This window comes from Poeciliopsis prolifica, unplaced genomic scaffold (genome assembly GCF_027474105.1).
Source record: "Poeciliopsis prolifica strain line A6 unplaced genomic scaffold, Auburn_PproV2 SCAFFOLD112, whole genome shotgun sequence".
In the NCBI taxonomy this organism is placed as follows: domain Eukaryota; kingdom Metazoa; phylum Chordata; class Actinopteri; order Cyprinodontiformes; family Poeciliidae; genus Poeciliopsis; species Poeciliopsis prolifica.
This window is the reverse complement of record NW_026562487.1, coordinates 652,625-673,800: the sequence shown is the minus strand read 5'-3', so window position 1 is coordinate 673,800 and position 21,176 is coordinate 652,625. Positions and strand designations below refer to the sequence as shown.

Genomic DNA, 21,176 nt, shown 5'->3' with positions numbered 1-21,176 from the left:
AAAACTACACAACTGGTGTTAACTAAATATTATATTTTCTAAGATTTAACCGTTTGTAGTTAAACAAAAACAATGCTGCAGCTAAAGAAATTGTAATATTATCAAACAGTAAATGTATTTTAGTTATTTGACTCAAAATGTGGTATTTATATGGAAACCTGAAAGTGCCATAATTAAACAAAGCCGTTTAACATTTAGACGCGTTTCTGCTTCAACACTCCTCAGCTTGTTTAAATTTAAAGTGACAAAAAAAATCTTATTATCTATGAATTGTGCAAAAATTGTGCTGAAGATGTTTTTGTTATTCTGTAAACCGATCCTGACCTCTAGAAATAGTTTGTTTTTAGTAAAAAATAGTCCTACAGTTTTTGATTTTGCCCAGATAGTTGTGTTTCCACCTAATTGCGAACTTTTAAAGTGTCAGGAAAAGGAAAATAAATGTGTATTAGATGTGTTTTCACCTGTTGGTTTGGAGCGAATCAACCAGGCTATGGAAGGCTTGAACTGACCACATGATGGCGCTGCATACGACTTTAATAAAGAGGATCGCATATCGTGCCTCTGGATCGCTATATTAGAACTTACTCAGCCAATGGGAATCCATCTTCAGCTTATTTTCGTAAAAAAGCGAAACCATCAAAGTGAGAAAAACTTTTTTGTGTGAAATTGAGGAAGTTATTTAAGAATCTCTTGTTTCCATCAACGATACTTTAAAAATCCTTGACGGAAACACGGCCAGCGCTTCATTTGTTGCAGAAGGAGTTGCATTTCGCTGCTGCTTTGACTGGTCAGATGGACGTTTTGTGTCTTTTCCAGGCGGATTTTGCTGCTTCCTCCTGAACGGAGCAGATTACATCAGCGGATGGTTGACGGCACCTGCTGTAAAAAGGCCCACAGCCTCCAAACGGCTGCTATCTAATCCATACATCCTCTTCCTGTTATCTGGCGCTGGCTGGAGTCGGCCCAAGTGAGGCACAAGGCATGAGCGATTTAATTAGGGACGGGCCGGCGCGTCCCCCAGGCTGCGTTTTCTGGCCGCTGATTAGGTTATTTTCTGCCTGGTTACTTTCACAACTGCTTTTGGTGTTTAAAGTATTATTTTTTTAAGCTTTCCTCTCAGTCCGGATCTCCTTCCAGTTTACTTATCCGGCTCCAGTGCAGGGTAATGTTTTAGGCCGTTGCCCTGGCAAACGTTGATGGGAGCAACAGCTGATTGGTGGCTTTTTTTCCCCAAACATCCAGAGGTGGGTCTGATTGAACCCCCCTGTTTTACCTTTATATCCTGATTCCTGGGCCAAAGATTGTTGTAATTTTCAACAAACTGGTTCTAATAACGCGGCTGAAAGCTGTGCATGCTTGAGACCCAATCTAAAAATGCTTAACAGTTTAAACTCAAAATATAACTCAATTTGCTTAAATACACACAGTAGAAACCATATTAGCGCTATGCTAACTGAAGCTAACGTCAACAGATTTTTAGGAGAATCAGCCAATCAGACGGTAGGAAAAATGAATGCCACCACTGGATTGGGTACTTTGGAAATCAACTAGCATTGCTGCTAGGTATGTTAGCTTCCCAAATCGCTTACATTTGTAATACTTTACATATAAAAAGTATCTATTTGTAATCCATTCCACACATTTTTTTTTTTTTTTGCATAAATCATTCTTAGATAATGAGAATTTAGGGCGTCTGTCTCTTTAAATCCAGATAAAATGCTTTTGGCCCAAACTACCTTACAGCTTAGAAAAGCAGAGATGGATTTCACTATATTTGTGTTTTTATCACCAAAAACTGAAGAACCTTATTGCTGAAATGTGCTTCACAAATAAATGTGATTTATTAAAAACAAAATAAACTGAAGGGATTAAGATTTTTTGTAATATAAGATTAGCTTAAGTAGCTTCTGCTACTTGTATCATTTTTGTCCAGTTAATCACCAGAATGCTAAATTACTAAAACAATCTTTAGCTGCAGCTTTACAGTTGGAAGTTCCAGGCAGTAAAGGTCAGAAGGTCACGGTCCTGCTCCTGTTCTGTTTGCTGTCAGAGTGGCGAGTAGTAGGAAACGACCCCCAGCTGTGACGGTGATGCCGCTTCCCGCGGCCCGGTGCAGGACATGCAGCGGCGGCGACTCCGCCGGCTCCGCCTCCCAATCTCCTGCCCCGCCCCCCAGCAGCAAACATCTGGCTGACAGGAAGTCCACGGATCTCTGGGTGTGAAAACACTCCGGCTCTCTGAGCTCGTCTCTGATTGGCCGCGTTTCTGAATCGCTCACCTCGAACTGGATCGTTTCAGACAGCTTGACCTTTAACCCAGGAGGATTTCAGTTCAGCTTTGATTGGGATTAGGGCTGACGGCGACCTTTAGCGGTACATCCACAGGTCAGGGGTCACCAGGAAACGGTCCAACACGGCCACAGGCTGCATGGTTATGGTGTCCATAGAAACTGTGAGGCGCGTTCATGACAGGAAGTAGTGGAGGCGACGCTTGGTGAGCGTCTGGCGGCGATAAGTTTGGTTCTCTGAGGAGATTAACGGGTCAGCGGAGGCAGATTGATCTGCTTTCACTCTCAGTGGATCGACTGATCCCTCATTAGCAGATGCTGAACACAGCAATCAGGGCAGTTCAGTTCGGTTCGGTTCAGTTCAGTTCAGTTCGGTTCGGTTCAGTTCAGTTCAGTTTGGTTCGGTTCAGTTCAACAGGTAAAGGTGAGTTTCAGCATCAGAGCTACATCAGGAAACAAAGAGGCCGACTGTCCATCCATCCATTTTTATCCACCTGTTTGTCTCGTCGTTGTAAAAATGGCCGACATAATAAAACGTTTATCTCGATGTTTTCCATCGTTTTTGTTTTTTATCGCCAAACTCGCTCAGCGTTACTTGGATCTGCAGCCGATTCTCCTTCTCTTCCTTTGAATCCTCATCGTTGCTCCAAACAGAAATGCTTCAGGTTTTCTGTCCTGTTTTGTTTCAGATAAGTTCAACACCTACGTGACGCTGAAGGTCCAGAATGTGAAAAGCACAACCATCACGGTGCGCGGCGACCAGCCCTGCTGGGAGCAGGACTTCATGTTGTGAGTCACTGAACAAACTTTCACACATTTATCAGAAACAAACCTTCACTGCGGGTCTGACTCGGCAATAAGACCAAATGGCCGTAACTCTGCTGTTGACCTTTGACCTACTTTGACAGCATTATGCTGCAGCTGCTTTTGCTGCCACTCGTTTAATTTTCTGGATTTTGATGACACGGCCACCATGTTGGTTTGCCTTGCGTCATTGTTTGTCTTTGCTGCGGTGTTTGTTTTTCCAGGCCTTCATCAGCGTCTGTCAGAGGCTACATGCCGAGTTTCCAGCAACCAGATCGACTCAAATCCAGAAAGTTATCAGTTATTTTAGGAAAAATCCAAACTTTATTCTCAGTTCAGATTTTTTTTATTATGAAACTCCTATTTTTTATTTTGCCTGTCTAAACACTCAAGCAGTATGAATGAAGTTATTCTGGAAAAAAAGAGAAGTTGAGGAGAGGAAACAACTGTTTTTCAAAATAAGAGCATGTATATAAACATCTAGCTACTTAAAATTTTTACTAATTAAATGCGACCACAATCAGATTTCTGTGTGAACATTTTACGACTCCAAGCGAGTGTTAGCATTTGTTGCTAAGACTCGGCTTCCCTTAAATTAATCTTTCTGGATCATTTCTAAAGCGCTAATTTGCTTCTGTGTTTTGTAAACAAAATTAAATGGGTGCTTCCGGGTTGCACTTTCTGAATGGAAGATTTAATTTCAATTGAACTTAGCGCTTTAGCATTAGCTTCCAGTAAGTACAATGCTGACGCAGCGCATTTCCGTTAGCATATCCAATGTTTATGATTAGCGCTTTCGGGTTAGCATAGCTAGCTTTTTAGTTAGCAGTGTGCATTACTTATTAACCATTCAAAATACATTCACTAAAAAACAATCAACATTTTTAAAACTATTTTTTTGTTGTTTTATTATGTTACCTGATGATTTTTGTGCTGTTAAAACTGATTTTGTCCTTATTTGTTATAAAAAGTCAATAAAGTTTGAGATTCTAATGTTAAGTAAAATGGAGGAAAAAAGTTTGTGGATCATTTTTCAAGCTACCCAAGAATGAAACACATTTTACATATTAATTAATCACATACTGGTGTTTTGAAACCTTTATTTCTGTTAATTATGTTGATTTTCCACTTGTAGTTAATGAGAACTTGACATTTTAAAAACATTTCATAATAGAGATTTGGATACAATGAAAAGTAACACCAGCTTAAATATTGTTTTCAATAGGAGCTTTGAAAAAAGAGGCTTTTCAAAAGGCTTATTTTAATTTATTGAATGGAATGAAATGGATTATTTTGAGTTTGGTAATTTCTCCAAAATGCTCGTCTGTTTTTTTAAAGCAGCAATTTAACAACATTTTCAGTTGCTTCCTGAAATGCTTGTTAGTTTTCTTGTATTAAATAATAGACATGTGAATTACTGACGTTATCGCCACCCCAGACAGTTAAAGTCTCCCAGTTTGTCCCAGTTTGATGATGGATCTGTGGTTTATTCTTCTCAGCCTTCATCTCTGCACCTGGCTGCTCCGTCCCAATTATCTGCTGCCTTTGATTATCTTTTCTCATCTTCCTTTTGTTGGCTCTCGATGCGTCTAAACTTCAACATGCAAATGTCCCAGTCATCCTTTCAAAATGGAGGCCTCTTTTTATGCTGCCATCAAGCCCTTTGAGAGGCATGTTGAATGAAATGAGGCAGAGGTGGATTATAGCAGCTAAAACACAGCAAAAAGCGTCTTTTGTTGCAGCCTGATGGTAATTATGTCGAGATTTCACCTCTATTAAATGTTTTTCCAAGCAACAAAGCCGCCTGTTCTTTTATCTGTGACATTTTCCACTGGGTGCGTTAGGAAAACATCAACATTTCCCAGTAAAAACGCTGTTTCTGCTTTCAGTGAGATCAACCGGCTGGACCTGGGGCTCATTGTGGAGGTGTGGAACAAAGGCCTGATCTGGGACACCATGGTGGGAACGGCCTGGATCCCCTGAAAAACATCCGCCAGTCTGAGGAGGTCAGAGATCAAACTTACCCAGCGACAGATGACGCCCAGAAGCGCTAGCTATCGCGGCTAACAGGCGCTACAGCTGGTGCCTGTGAGCAGCGGCTGATGACATCACTGCGGTGAGAGTGAAATGTTTCTCCGTTTCCGATCACAGGAAGGTTCAGGCGAGTGGATCTTCCTGGACGCAGAGGTTCTGATGAAGGCTGATGAGATTTACGGCACCAAGAACCCGACGCCCCACCGAGTCCTGCTGGACACGCGCTTCGAGCTGCCGTTCGGTGGGTCTCATAAAACTATTAATCTGTTTTTACAGTGTCTCATCAAACCGCTGATGCCAAACAAAATGGCTGCAAGATTAATTGATTTTATTGATTAACCAAATTATTTGTTTTTGAAGATTTTATTTTTGTCAAAAGTAATTTCCTTCTCTGTTCTTTTTCTTTCTGTAATTGAATCCAAATGAAAGTGTTAATTGAATCTGTCTTTTCAGTAAAGTCAGATTTATTATTTTTTTTGAAATACTGTAATGTTTATTGCTAATATATCACTAATATTTTAAGATTTTTTGATAAAATTGTATGAATATATTATTGCTAATATTGTATAAATAATTTATTGCTAATAGTTTATTTGAATATGTTAAGTTCATGACTAATGTTTAATATTTATTGCTAATATTTTACTACAAATAGTTTGCTGAGGTTTTGTAAAGATAATTTAAAGTTTTTTGTTAGTTTATGCTAAAATGTCATTTAAAAAAATTATAGTTTTTCTTTAAAAACTTGATTATTGGTAATATTTTGTTAAAAATTGTTCAATATTTTATTCCATTTTTTGCTAGAAATTTTTTTGTTCCCTTCTAATATTTTGTCAAGTTTTTTGCTAATGTTTTGAAGTTTTTTTTTTTTTGCTTAAATTTCTTTGTTTTTCTCGTTGAGTTTTGAATTTAAATTTTTCTGCTACATGACAAAAAATGCAAACCTCCTGTGTTGAGAAAGTACGTTTATGTGTTTACGGCCTAGTTAAAGTAAAAAATAAAATAAAAAATCTGCATCACACAAGAATATTATTTCTGTAAATGTCTACCATTAAAATCTTGAGCCTTTTCTGGGAAAAATGTTGGTTTTTGACATGGATGGCAGGAAATCTGTCACATTTTTGAATCTTTTTTTTGTGCAGCGTCACATTTTTCACGGCGTGCTGGTTGCTGTTCTGAGCAGATCAAAGTTGCTGCTCAGCAGTGAGGCGCTCTTGGCGGCCATTAAAGCTGCAGGTCTCTTTGAAGGCTTTGTGCCCTTTAATGTGCATCTGCAGCCGCGCAGCTTCAGCTGGGAATAATGCGACGCTCCACTTCCTGTCGCTCACATTTTGTTCCAGTTTATTTCACATACACTGTAAATAAATAATGGTGTGTTTTCTGAATTATTAACTCAGATATCCCAGAGGATGAAGCGCAGTATTGGACGGGGAAGCTGGAGCGAATCAACATGGGAATCCATGATGAGGTAAAATTCAGATAAATTCAACTTCAATAAATTAGTGAATTTGTTTTAGTTTACCGACTGATCCATAAATAGTCGATTCTTCTTCATCACTTTCTCTAATTTATTTGTGCAAAATAAACCAACACCTGTACAATGAGAAAATACAACAAAAAAAGATTTTACTGCAAATACTTTTTCCTTCCACTCAACTTTTCATTTACGTTCTTGGATTTACGTAACATGCACTGCAAAAAACTAAATATTATCAAGTATTTTATGTCTAGTGAAAATATTTAGTATGATAAAACTGAATTACAAATAACCTTTTAGTGAGCTGTAGGAGTTTGCTTTAAATCAATAAAGCAAACTTTATTGATTTAAAGCTTTATTGATTAAACTACAACATGTTTTCTTTCCACTAAACTTTAATGTGTTTTTTACAAGGCAGTGTCAGTTTGAGCCCATGTTCCTTCCTCTTAACTTTTTATTAATATTCTTTTAATACTAAAGTTATTAAGATGCGTCTTTAACTTCTGGGGAAAAAGTATTTAAAACCTGAAATGATGTTTGATTCTCTGTTTTCTCTGTAGTTTCCTCTTCCAGATGAGGACCAGAGGACTCCGCTGCAGTGTGCACCCTCCAGTGCTGTGAGTTCCCTCTGTTCTCCGTTCAGCCATAGAGGGCGTCAGATAATTTAGTTTGAGCTTTCTTCTGTTTCTTTCTGTATCTTTTTATCAGAACCAACCAAACTTTTTGTCACAGCTGTTCAGGTTGATGTAGAGAACTTTTTTTTTTCTTGCTGCCTCCGTTTGGTCTGAAATCTCATTTGTAATATTTGCACTTTCACCAGGCAACTATTTCGGATGGGCTGACCCACTGAGTATGTAACGCAACTTAATGGATCTCTTCTCCTGGCCAACCCTAAATATTCCTGAATTAAATCTAACCTATAACTTTTCCATTCATTTTATTCATGTTTCTGCAGTCTAATACATTTTTTCCTTTTGTTTCCTTGATGTCCTTTCATTCCCACCAATCTCTTGCTGCTTGATGTAAAATCAGTTTTATTGTGAGAAACGTTTGACAATAAATGTTGAACTGAAATATTTTGAGCTTTTTGGAGGGAATGCTTTCCTGAAAGTCTTTCCCTCTACAGACAGTGAGAGAATAACAAGAGAAAATTTAAACTGCAGTACCATGTTTCCACCCCAAGAGGGCAGAATTTCAATGTTTTTAGCCCAAAATTTTGCAGAAATAAACAAATTTACACTAAAATGTCAAAATGTTTAAAGAAATTTGGACAGAAACAAAGAAAACACCATTAAAGACCAATTTAAATAGTTTATAAGCAAAATGAATTTTAATTGGGGATTAGTTGCACTTAAAGAATGATTAAAATGTTTAAAATCTGAGCGATTCTTGTTGTGATTATGCCAGAAAGATTTCTGCTTTCAGATTATGGCCTCCTTGCAGCCATCTGAGGACAGCAGGATGTATCTGTAATAAATTTACTGCCTCTAATTAAAAAGGGGGCGATGTCTAATTGTGGTTTCCCTCTGTTTGCCCAGATTGAATCACTCACACATCACACTAGGCTGTTCCTTGGTAACCACTCACAGCCCCATTATAATCCAGCTGCTCATTTATTCTGCAGTGTTGCTCCGAAAAATCCTGTTTTTAGTTGGACTGGATTAAATTTACTGTTACATTTACTGTTGTGTGCTTTAATATTATTTTATCTATCAAATCAAAGCAGTTTTTATTTTTTACTGCATTAATGAGTCAGTTAATTTTTTTGCGGAAATTGAAGCCAAATAATTAGATCCTTTGTCTTTTTGCACTAATTCATAATTATGGGTTTATTCCAAATTTTCCACAGAAATAATCAAAAACATCGGGTTTAAGTGACGCTAACTCCCACCAGCAGGTGGCAGTGATCGACGTGGCGAGTAACAAAACTTTTATCGCAAATATTGCAAAATTCTTCACCTAGCAACCCAAACACAAAATCAAATGTTTTATTTGATTTCTGTGCAGTTTCTAATGTAAATATCTTGGTTCATTTGAAATAAAATTAAACTAATTTCCAAGTAACTTTTTCGACAAGACAAAGGAATTTTTTAAAATAAATAATTTGTAAGTATAACAAAGAAATTTAAAGTGACAGAACCCAGAAAACAACTCATTCTGAAATGAGCGACTAAAATCTCTTTGTCTAAGAAGGATTTTGAGTAAAAAATGATGGACCTTTCCTAACTTGTTCAAGTGAACATTTAAAGGTGGAAGGTCGTCTTTCAATTAGTTTTATTGATCAGATCTTCCTGCTGCAGCTTTGGACGACCAGGACAGCGCCGTGGACGACCGGGATAGCGACTACCGCAGCGAGACCAGCAGCAGTTTGCCGCCTCGGTACCACACCACGGCCCAGCCCAACTCGTCCGTCCACCAGTTCCCCATGGGGCCCCGCGGCGCCCAGCTGCAGCCACACTGCTGCACCGACTCGGTCCACAGCTTGGACCTGGACTACCGGGACCAGAGAGGAAGCAGGTAGAGCCGAGCATAAACACCCATTCACACTCTGAACTGCAAAAACACAAAGTCTTTTTGTCTAAATTCTACTGCAAATATCTTAGTACACTTTAAATAAGACAAAACTAACTTGCAGGTAACTTTTCAGCAAGATATAGAAGCTTGTTTTACATCAATAATTCATAAATATGGATAAAAACAGTAGTTTCAATAGCAGATTATTTCTCTGGTCACATTGGAAAAATGTCAAAATTAAATAATCAACTAGTGGAACTAGTAAGTTTTTATTCTGGATTAAAGAATTATGAGATTAAATTAAGCTTTTCTTCCTGTAAAGTTACTTGTAAGTTAGTTTACCTTTTATAACACCTAGTGTATGGCTGAAACAATTAATCAATTAATCATTAATTAGTGTATACATTTAAAATAAAGACCATTTGCTGAATAAACAACATATTCAGAACATATGTCAAAGCTATAAAAATTATTATATTTTGGATTTAGGATAAAAACAAATTTGTCTGTAAATATCTTCTACCTCAAATTGTTAGTATTAAATTGTATTAAACTATTTTCATAATTAAAACTGAATTTATTTGATTTATCTGCATCTTTTGATGTATTTCTAATGTTGTATAAAAAAGCTTAAGTGGTTAAATAAAAAATTTGTACTGTGCCAATTTAGTTGCAGTCTTACTTTTCGTTAATGTTGAAACAGCAGCCTTACTAATGACATTTTCACCAATTTAAAAACCTGTTTTAAATTGGTGTCATTTATATATTTTATTTTTGAGAAACTGAATTTTGACTTGTCATTAAATATATAATAATCAGCTTTAAATATTTTTTTGAAATACCATCACTTTTTGGAGATTATTGAGTGGTATTTGTTGGCATTAAAATTATTTAAAAAAATAATTTTGAAGGGAGTTTTTGAATGTGCAGTTGTTAGACCATGGAGAAATGCTCTTAGATTCATTTACACCAGTGAGAACATCACACAAATCTGTCTGCGCTTCCTGATAGCAAGCTGCTAATTCTGCTGCAGAAAAGAGAATAAAAAATGGGATTCAAGCTCTTTGTTTCATTTTGTCAAAGAATCTGTTGTGCTGCTTCGGCTCCTCTGCAGTTTCAGAAGCTTTCGGAAGAGAAAACCTCTCTGTGACGCTCCCAGAGGGAGAGGGTCAGGCTTCTCTCTTTGGGGATTATAAACTTCTGAACCAAATGCCGTATGTTGGCGATTTAGGGTTTAGAGAGCTGGACATTTGTTCAGGCTAAATCTAAATTTGTTCAGGCTTATACAAATATGGTGACACAATATGTTTCAACACAAAAACAGAACTATTAACCATGCAAAATGCACAGAGGTGTGAATCTGCAAATATTCAGTCTCTCCAGGATGTTTCTGTTTGCTTTTATTTATCTACCTTTGCATGCAGTTTTCCTGTCTTAATGGCTTCTTTTTATCTTACTGTCTAACTTCTGTGTTTTTGTCTTCAATTTTTCTTTTTTTTTTTGCTTCCCCTTCGTCTTTCTTTCTGCTCCCATCCTTTACTCACTAAGATCTTTAAACCAGAAGGGAAGAGTTAGAATAATACCTGTAGATTCTGGCATGGGGTTTGAAGAGTGGGAAAACAAATACAAAGGACGATCAAAGCCTCAGCTGAGCGACTTCCTGGATGACAAGGAAGACACCGTAATCTTTCGAATGGGAAGACCTTACCCGGAGCCGACGAGAACAACAGTCAATCAACCTCAGAGCAGTTTTCGGGCTGCAACTTACCCTGAAAGCTATGACACTATTGACCGAAGGAGAAAGAAAAAAATAATGGACCCTGGAGGGCTTCTCCGCAACCACGGAGAAGAGACGCCTGCCGATCATCTTGCAAAGTTTCCGGAGAGAAGAGGGAGTCATTCCTGCGACAGGTAGCAGAGATGCAGGAGGAAGAGGAGCGCTTCATGACTTCATCGTGCCTCAGGCCGTACAAAGACGGACTTCTCTACAAAACAAGGATGTGGGCGAAAAATGACCTGGATAACACTTTGGAGAACTATGTAGCATATAAAAAAGGGTGCGAACCTCATCCGAAAGCGCGGTTTGACTTTGAATTTGACTGCAGGGATGCTACGTACCCTCCAGCGGTCAATAAACATACTAATGACTTTGTGGCTGGAGACTTTTACGAGCAGCATCACAAGGAGCGGCATCCCAATGAGGGCTACATGGAGTATCCCCAGGGTCTCCGTGAAAAGAAGTGTGGCAGAACTGGAGGATGGGTTTCTGAGGCGATACTTTCCCCTGTAGAGGAGCCGATTGATGAATATGTTGACCCGATGGATGAGCTTCAGTGTCTTGTTGAGACGGTCTCTGAATATCTCGCTGAAAAAGAAGAGGAAATTAGTAAATATGGTTCCCTTCCCAAATCAAGCAAGTCGAGGCTATCGTCTCTGGGTAGCAACCGGACAGATTCATTTGGAGAAGATCAGAGTATTTCAAAGGACTGTAAAGAAGAAGCTGATTCGGATCAGGGTATTTCAGGTGTGAAGAATGCAATGAGCTCATTGTTTTGCTCCATCACTGACAAAGTAGGAGGGGGAATGAAACAACCTTCACCGGCTCCACAACCTGCACAGTCTGGCATAACAAGGCTTCTATCCTTTATCCCCACAAAGGCAAACAGCACGGCTCCTGTAGCAGTCGTATCTCCAGTAGAAACTTCTCCCGACAAGTCCTTCGGTTCTCTGTCTCAGAACAAAACACAAGTCCCACAGGAAACAGGAAGTTCTACTCGAACCTTAAGAGAACATTCACCCAAGGTCCAGACTCAACCGCAAACTACACCAGGAAACTCAGTTATGGAAAAATTGAATCCTTTAAAGCTTTTTTCAGGAGGTGAAGTTCAAAGTTCTGCTGAATCCAAGCAAGAGTTTGAGACTAAATATTTCCAAGCAAAGAACCAGTCTAACGGAAACTGGGTTTCTAAAACCGTTCAAGGTAAACAGTCAATGACGGACGTTGGTGCTATGAAATCAGTGAGGTTGGGGAGTTCAGCTCAAGAAAACTATCTGGTGCACAGTCATGACAAAAATATACACTGGAAACAAAATCCAGATATTTATGAGCAAAATTTAAATCCTCCAGAGCCTCAGAAGTTTACTGACCAAACTACAAACACAGGATTTTTTAGCCCTTTCAAGAAATCATTGAGTTCATTGATTACACCAGTAGGTCTTGTTCCACCTCCAAATGCTCCTCCTGTGGCGGTTTATCCAGTGTTTCGAGCTAACGAGAATCCACAACCACAGAAACCAGTGGGGAACCAGCCACTAAGTAGCAAGCCAAAATGCCTTTTGTCCCCTCAGAAATGTTCCTACTCAGCAGTGTCCAAAACCAGAAGGAGGTGTACTTTCTGGTTTTTTGAGATTTTCATCCATTGAAGACACTGGTGCCTCTATGAAAACACAGAATTACCCACAAGAATATCATGATACTTCCCATGCCCCTACCGCCGTCCCACAAGAAAATGCAGAAAAAGGATGGTTTTCCAGCCTCTTTAACCCCTCGCCCAGTCCTGCTGGTCCAAACCAGAAGACTAATGTTCATCCTCAGAGCAGCAGAGTGCCAACTGACCGACAACATACCTCAAATCAAAAGCCAACAATAATGCCACAAAACCCTAATCAGCCTGGATCTCAGCATTTCAGCACAACACCTTTGAGAGGCAGCTCAGCCGAAAACATTTCTCAGATCGGCTCTAGTCAACCCAAACAAGGACTGCTATCTGGACTACTTAGCCTTGGTTCTGGTAGTGACTTGTCTGGCAATCCATCACCAAAAGGCAATATTCCCTCACACTCTAGCTCCCAACAAAGTTTCACCACTCCCCAAAAAGGTGGCCTTCTCTCAGGACTATTGAAGTTTTCGTCGACAGAAAATATACCACAAAATGTACAACAGCAGCCGCCTGAAGCTGAAAGGCAAAGGGAAATGCGCAGCAGTAGCCCTGGACAGCAGCAGACATCAGGCGAAACTCATCAAGTACAACCTCAACAGAGAGGCTTGCTTTCTGGCTTACTAAAGTTTACCTCCACTGAGAATACTTCAAATTCTCAAACAGATCCTCGATCTAGCAGTGATCAACAGCAACAAGCTAGCAGTGTGCAGAAAACTCAAGGACTAAGTGGAGGTATGAGAAACAGAAGAATGAGCCAGCAAGAAGTCCAAGAAACCTCTAAACCAGACTTCATTCGACAACAAACTGTTCCACCTCAGCAACCGTCGCAACAAGGTGGTCTTTTATCTGGTCTTTTCAAATTTTCTTCAGCTGACAGCATAAATAAACAAAGCCAACCATCAGCACAGCAGCATAAGATTTCCTCTAGTAAATCAAGTCATGAGCAGCCAAGACAAAGCGATTTCCCAATTTCCAACCAAAATCAGCCTCAAAGTAGCACAACCCAAACAGCTCAAGGAACTGGTTTGTTTTCTGGACTTTTTAAATCCTCTTCAGAAAATGTTTCTCAGCAACAGCCACACAAAAGCACCCAGGAGATTCAAGTAAATCAGCAAGTCAAAGTGCCTTGTAGCCAGCCTTGCCCAACACAGACAGAGGCAGCAAGTCAATCGGGAGTGCTTTCTGGGTTGTTCAGCAAGTTAACGAAAACACCAGAAAGTTCAGACCTGGCCTGTCAGAAATCAGCAGAAAAATCAATTCAAGAAAGGAACGTTGTGTCTACAGTTGCAAAGACAACTCCACACCAAGACCACATCCTTCATTCTGTTGCCAATTTAAAACAACAGCCCTTACAAGGACATGTAGATAAAGATGAAATGATTCACGGTGCTGCTCCGCAAGGTTTTATGTCAAGGCTGTTTAGCAAAAATGCAACTGAAAATCCTTGTTTCAAGGAAGCAAAGATGGGAAGTCAGGATGCAGAGCAATCAACACAGTGTGCCAAGACGACAGGATTATCTTCAGATTTGATAAGAAGAAGTACCACAAGTCTAGCAAATGAAAGGGTTGAAAGCTCTTCAATTTGTTTGACTCCAGGACATAGTAGGCACGCTTTAATTAGCACACCTGTGGCCATTCACAATGAGAGTCTAGACCTGCGAACTTCAGCTGCTTTTGTGCGATCTCTTCAAAGTCAGGCAACACACTGTTCATTTAGCACAGGTAATCTATCTCAGCTACACTACTCTCTTCCTTCAAATAACCCAATGGCTTACAGCACAGGAAATATTCACTCCCATTTTGAGAGCTGTACTACTTCTCCAGTCATGACCCTGGAGTCTTTTAAAGGTGGAAGTGCTCCCTCTTTGTTTGGGGTGACGAATCAGAACCTTTACCACGGTACTTTTTCTGAGTATGGGATTAGCCCATCATATGATGAAAACCAGTGGATCCGTGAAAGTGCTCTTTGGCAGCAGTTTCAGAATGAGTCTTTAAGCTACAACTTTCAAGGAGAAGATTACACACAAAACTGTGAAGGCATGCCATTGCCTGCATCTACACTTCACCGCGACTATTCAAATTAATCACCCAGTGAATAACATTCCTTGGCAAGATGTTGCACATCAAGAAAAACAAATGGTATCACATTCATTTGAAGGGCCAGGAAATGAATACCCCCAAAGAAAGTTATGGAACAGTTATGAAGACTTGGGAAATATTGCATGTTCATCTCAAAAAGAAGCTGCTTTGAACTTAACAACTAACCACAGTAATGCAAAATTTGGGAATGGCATTCGTTTAACGATGGTAGTTCTTACAGCTTGAATGGAGTCTTGTATCATGAAGGCTACTACGAAGAGAATGCACCAAGCTTGTCTTACTCATCAAACTGGCAACATGCAGTGGAAAGGGAAAATGCACAAATGCTCATACTAACTATTTAAGTCAGTATAGTCAATTTAACTCAAATAGAAACTGTTCAGCAGGTGCAAATGTTGATACAGAGGACTCGCTGTACCTCGAAGATGCAGTATCAGCAATGGCTGACCCTTCTGGAGCAAGGGATGTGGTGGCCAGCAGAGGGATGGTGACTGTGGGTACTTTGTTTACACCGACCATGAGTGTTTATGCCTTACTTACCGATGCGGCAGGTGAATATGTGTATGCCTGTACACCTGAAGGTGAATCATGGGACAATGGACAGACTTTATAGTCTACCCAGTGCTTGGCTACACAATGAAATGGTCTTGGTCTGTGGTTTTAAAATTCCACTTTACAATGAAGATGAGCTTCTTTGGCTTCCTGGTGAAAGTCATGGCAATCCTCAACTTCTTAATGCTCCCCTGGATTTATCCGCTGCATACAGAAAAGGAAACCAGATCATGAATTTAAATCTCCAGCAGTTCACCGAAATGTTTGAAAATTCATTTATGTCTCAAGGGCAACAAGGCGTGGATTTTGCATCTTACAGATTAAACAAAGTAAGAGTAGATCCAAGACAAACCTCTTATGGCTATCAAGATTACAATCAAGATGTTATTGATCTTTCATGCCATCAAAGAGACCACACCAGCCTTTATTGGAAAATCATGAAGTAAAGAAGTTGCTTGCTCAAAAAGTTTCTGTTTCTTTAAACTCTACTCCTGTTGAGAATTTAAATCATCAGATCCTAAACAAATGCTATCAGCCCAGCCAACGGCGGCGATCTTCTACTGCTGTTACAGTGAAACATGTAGATGATGTGTCAGAAGATGAATGGAGAAAACGGGTGTCTCAAGCTGAAGAATTTCCCAATCGGCAGGTTAAAAAGATTTCTTCCCTGATATCATCTTTTGTTACCAAACCATCCCAAGCGGAGGTGAAAAAACCTGGGGAGACGAACTCTGATCAAGCTGGTGGGAAACAAACCAAGAACATTCTGTCATCAGGCCTTCAAAATCTTAAGTCTAAGATTATCAAAGAAGACTCTTCTGCTACTGTTGCCCTTCAGAAAGCAATAAACAGCAAACAACTTCGCAGGGTAGAATTTTACCAACAGTTCCCTCAGTTGCTCAGGTCACTCAGGCCTCAACACTCTCAAGTTCGACTTCACATAAACCACAACTTTCACGTCAGACTACGATGGTACAGCAAGCATCCCCACCAACAACAAAGCCCAATGTTACTGTACCCTTTACACCAAAACAATCTACTATTAAACCAGCACAACCTACGCCTGCAACTGATAAGCCAGTGGATACAAAAGGCGAAAAGCCACCCGAACAACAGCAGGGAGGCTTTATGGGTTTTCTCAAGTCTGCTGTAGGCATGGATGAAATTAAACCAGATGTCCAGACATCTTCTCAGCCATCTCCTGATCTTCAAAGCAAGAGAGGGAGCACTACTTCCTTAACAGGCAGTGCCGCTGGAAATAAAGAGAGCACAGGTGTGTCAAATCTCTTTGGTTCAATTGGCAGCTTATTTAGTCCTGAACCTTCTCCACCTCCACCACAAAAACAGCAAATGAAACAGAGTGTTACAGAGGGAGCTCTCTCCTCTACATCTACATCAAAAGGTGAAGTAAGACAACAAACAGGTGGCCAGTCTGCGCAACCAACACAGCAGACACCAGGTAGAAGTATGTCTGAGGTTTTCTCCTCCAATTTACCCAAAGGTGTTGAAACTAGCAAGTCTGAAGTTGCTGGGCAAACAAAACAGGAGGCTGGAAATAAACCATCTGGACCATCTGGTGGACTTTTTGGATTGTCCATTGGCGATATGCTGGGTGGATCAACACCACAGACGTCTGCACAAGCAAGTGCTCCACAGGAAGAATCATTTAGTAAAAGTATATTTTCAATGTTTACGGGGCCAAGTCCTCAACAGGCAGCTCCTAAACCGGAACCCACACCTCAAACACACCCACCAGGTGCAGCTCAACAGCCTCCTCAACAAGAAACATTTGGTAAAAGTCTGTTATCAATGTTTGGAGGATCAACAGCTCCTCCACCCGCTAGCCATACCAAGCCGAACGCTGAGTCCTCACAAAAACCTACTGTTCTTCCAAAAGATCCTCCATCTACAGGATTTATGTCGATGTTTGGTGGGCCAAGCACCCAACAGTCTCAACCTCAATCAGAATCTTTTCTTGGGGACTTTTGCAAGGGTCATCAAGTTCATCTGAACGGACAGTGAAAGGACTATTTTCAGTGTTCAGTGATGCCGGCCCTCAGCAACCTCAGCCACCGACTACGCCAGCTCACCAAGCAGCTCCTCAGTCACAATCACAGCAAAGGAAGGAGCCTCAGGTACAGTCTACACCACAAATACCTTCTCAACCTCAAGAGCCGACTGCTGCATCTGTTCTCGGAGGTCTGCTCGGTGGATTATCTGGCTCCACTGAAAGTCCACGAAAAAATTTGTTTTCCATGTTTAGTGGCCCGACAAATTCTCAAACACCAAATATTCCCTCTACACCAGCAACTGTGTCACCACAACAAACTCCCAACTCATCAATTGGTTCCAAAGAACCCCAACAACAAAAATTATCACAAATACCTGATTCCAGTGGCCATCGTGAAGAGACGGGTGATTCAGAGACCAGAGCTACCAGTGTTTCAGCTGAATTGCCAGGTGACATTGCTTTGAGTACCAAACCGTCCAATAAGGAAGAGGCCACAATTGCAGACATGGATGTTTCATCTGTCAAACCTACATCAGAGCCTACTGAAATGCCTAAGGAAACCGTTGCAGCAACGGCACCCCAGGATCCTGGTACTGCTAAAGAATCAGCAGCTCCTGGTCTGCTTTCGATGCTCACTGGATCAGCCCCACATCCTCCATCCTCAGAAGGTCCAGGCAAAGGGTTCCTGTCTTTATTTTCTACACCAGGTTCTGAGGCTGCTAGCAGCCAGACAGGACCTTCACCTCCAGGATCTTTGCCAGCATCTTCAGGCTCCAAAGAGCCACCAGGCAAAGGTTTGTTCTCTATGTTTGGAGGTTCTGCTCCTGAGCCTTCCTCTCAGCCTGGAGGTTCACTGTTGGGGGCAATGTTTGGAGGGAGCTCATCTCAAACTACTACATCTCAGACTGGAGGATCATTACTTGGTGGTTTATTTGGAGGCTCTGCAGCTCCGCCTGTGTCTCAGGGTGGTCCTACTAAAGACTGGCGGGTCTATTCCTCAAACTGCAGGATCACAGACAGGGTCATCATTACTTGGAGCTTATTTGGTGGATCCGGTCCTCAGGTCACAGGATCTCAAACTTCTATTTTGGGTGGGATTTTTGGAGGCACCGCACCGTCACCTACTGTGCCTCAAACAAGTTCAACAACTCAAAACAAAAGCTCTCTACTAGGAGGGATTTTAGATGGATCGTCTTCCCAAACTGCTACAGCACAAACTGGTGCATCTTTTCTAGGTGGTATTTTACCAAGCGTTGGTGCTAATGATGCCTCTAATAAAGGTGTGTTTTCAGTATTTAGTGGGTCTGCTCAAGCTACAGCACCTACAGAAATGGACAAAAACAGTTCTGACAGCAAAACATGTACTGCTGTTGAAACAGGTGTAATTGATTCTGCTGCCCAAAGCACGGAGCAGAAGGAATCACAGCAGCAACCTGAGGGTAAAGGCCCTTGCCCTGAGGTCAATGCATCAACAACTGATGCAAAAGTCACAGATAATTTCCCAAGTACTGAACAGTCAGCATCTTTAACTAAAGATAGCCAGGCTAAAGAAGTAGAATCTTGCACACAACCACAACCTGAACTCAAAATTAGTGCAACTCAAGATTTAGCAACTCCTAAAGTAGAAGAGGAAAAAGTGGATCCTTTGACAGTAAGTCCTGCAGTTGAGACACAGCAAAAACCCCAAGAACCAGACAAATCTTCCATTGATTCAGCAGCAGATGCTGTTACTGGCTTTATGTCTTCTCTGTTTAAACCTGCATCTGCTCCTACTGAAGGCTCTCAACCAACCCAACAGCAGAAGAACTTGCCTTTTGGACCAACTCCTGCAGGTCAAACTGGAGCGTCACTGTTGGGAGGACTTTTTGGAGGGTCTAATACTCAATCGGCAACTCCCCAAACAGGTGGATCTTTACTAGGAGGCTTATTTAAAGGAGCTACTCCACAGTCTGGTCCTCAGACCACAGCACCTGTCAGTGGGGGGTCAATATTAGGTGACATGTTTGGAGGAGGATCCACTGCCAAACCATCAGCTGCCTCAAGTGGGGGATCACTTCTCGGAGGGATGTTTGGAGGTGCAGGTGCAGGGGCGACTTCACAGCCAGGTGGTTCTCTGCTTGGAGGAATGTTTAGTGGCCCCACCGGGCAGCCTGCAGGACCACAAGCTGGAGCATCTTTACTAGGAGGCATAGGAGGATCTCTGTTTGGTGGTTTAAGACAACCGGCTAAACCACCTGAACCAGTGCCAGCTAAGCCAAGGTTGGCTACTCCTCCTCCTGCTGCTGCTGCAACTGCTCCTACTACTGCAACTCCTGCTACAGCTGCAACTGATCATACTGCTACAGATGCTGCTACTGCAGAAAATGTCAGTATTGCTGCCACTACCACTACTACCAGTACTGGCACCCCGCCAGTAGTGATGCAACAATTGCTAGTACCTCTACCACTCTTGCAACATCTACCACAGCAACTACAAAACCAGGTTCACAGTCTGAAAATGAAAATATCTCACCAGAAGTAACTCTGCCTATGTGTGAGAGTACAACTCAGAAAAGGCATCAAACAGAAGTAACAAACAGTAGCAGTAATGGACAGGCATCTAACGCATCTTGTGCACAGGTTTCTGGAGCGATTGAGTCAGAAGATACTTCAAAAGAACTTACTAGTCAGCCAGAAAAGACTGAGCAAGAAATGGCAACTGCAGATAGACAAGTGATACATGAGAAACCAATGTTCATTGAAGAAAAACCCAACTCTAATCAAAATGCTAAGTCAATTCCTCCTCATTTGGATGCTAGTAAAGCCACCCCAACTGAACAACCCCCCAGTGGTGCTGAACAACCTCAAACTAAGTCATTTTTGGGTTTTATATCCGCACAAAGTGATGCAGGAAAATCTCTCGGTCGTTATTTTCTCCTGCTATGCCATCAGTTGTTTCATCACTACCTCAAACAGAAGGTACCGGTGGTCTATTGTCAGGACTGAAATCCTTTTCTGGAACCTTGTTTCAAGAAGAAAAAAGTCACAGCGAAACAAGAGCCCACAACGTCATTGTTTGGGGCAAAAATTAGTTTTCCATGGCAGGCAGAGCCCCCAAGTCTTCAGCTTCCCAGGTTACAACATCTCAACCCCAGTCTGTCAACAAGCCAACAAGTGGTCAAACACATAGTGCAGAAAAGGCTTCAGCACCTGACCCCCATAAAACCGAACTGGTAGGTTCTGCAGATGACATAGTAAACCCCCAGATTTGCATCTCAGCTCCTGATGTAGATCCTTCAGCATCCCAGACCCTAACGGAGAAGGAGAGGCTTGTAGAAACAGACCCCTCTGCAGGTTCTGCCGCAGGAGTGCAGCTGGACAACCAATCCAAGAAGGATCTATTGATTGAAAAAAGGCCAGTAAAAACATAATCAATGGTATCCCCCTTCACCATTTATGCTGCGTTGACAGCTTTTAAAATGTGTTCCCTGTCCAGCTCTGCAGTCCATTGTCTCTTGCGTAGTGTGGTTGTGAATGTGTTGGTGTGTCTGACTCCAGTTGTTTTAATTTTCTCAAATCAGAACTCCAAATAAATTTACACCAGAATAAGGAAGAAATCTGATAAATTATTTAGACCGATTTCTTCTTGTATTTGGAAATTTTGTTGCTTTGTCAAGAGCTACAATATGTTTTGTCTGACTGCGGAGTTCTGATTTGATCAAACCCATTGAAATCGTTTTACACTGTATGAAAAGATCAAACATTTTTCCCTAAAATTGACACTTTATGTGCGCATGGCTTGTAGCAGGTAAGTGGGATTTATTAAAGCCAGTTATATTTTTTTGCGGGACGATTAGTTCAGTGGACTCATGGGATTAGGTTTTAAATTCCACTGAAAAGTCCCCACTGTACTCTCAGCTTCTCTGATTTAACTACAAGGTATGGAAAAATGTCCCGTCAGTTTCTGAATGTTTCCCT

General features: G+C 41.0%; 1 protein-coding gene across 1 annotated transcript in view; it reads left to right on the top strand.

Annotated features, from left to right (window-relative positions):
• The first annotated feature begins 8,939 nt into the window (after positions 1–8,939).
• Positions 8,940–21,176, top strand: part of LOC129354558 (protein unc-13 homolog B-like) — a 53,177-nt gene continuing 40,940 nt past the window's right edge. The window contains exon 1 of the mRNA XM_055024020.1: positions 8,940–9,119. Within this exon, the coding sequence (XP_054879995.1) occupies positions 9,028–9,119 (92 nt within the window). The 5' untranslated portion in view covers positions 8,940–9,027. The remainder of the gene's footprint in view (positions 9,120–21,176) is intronic.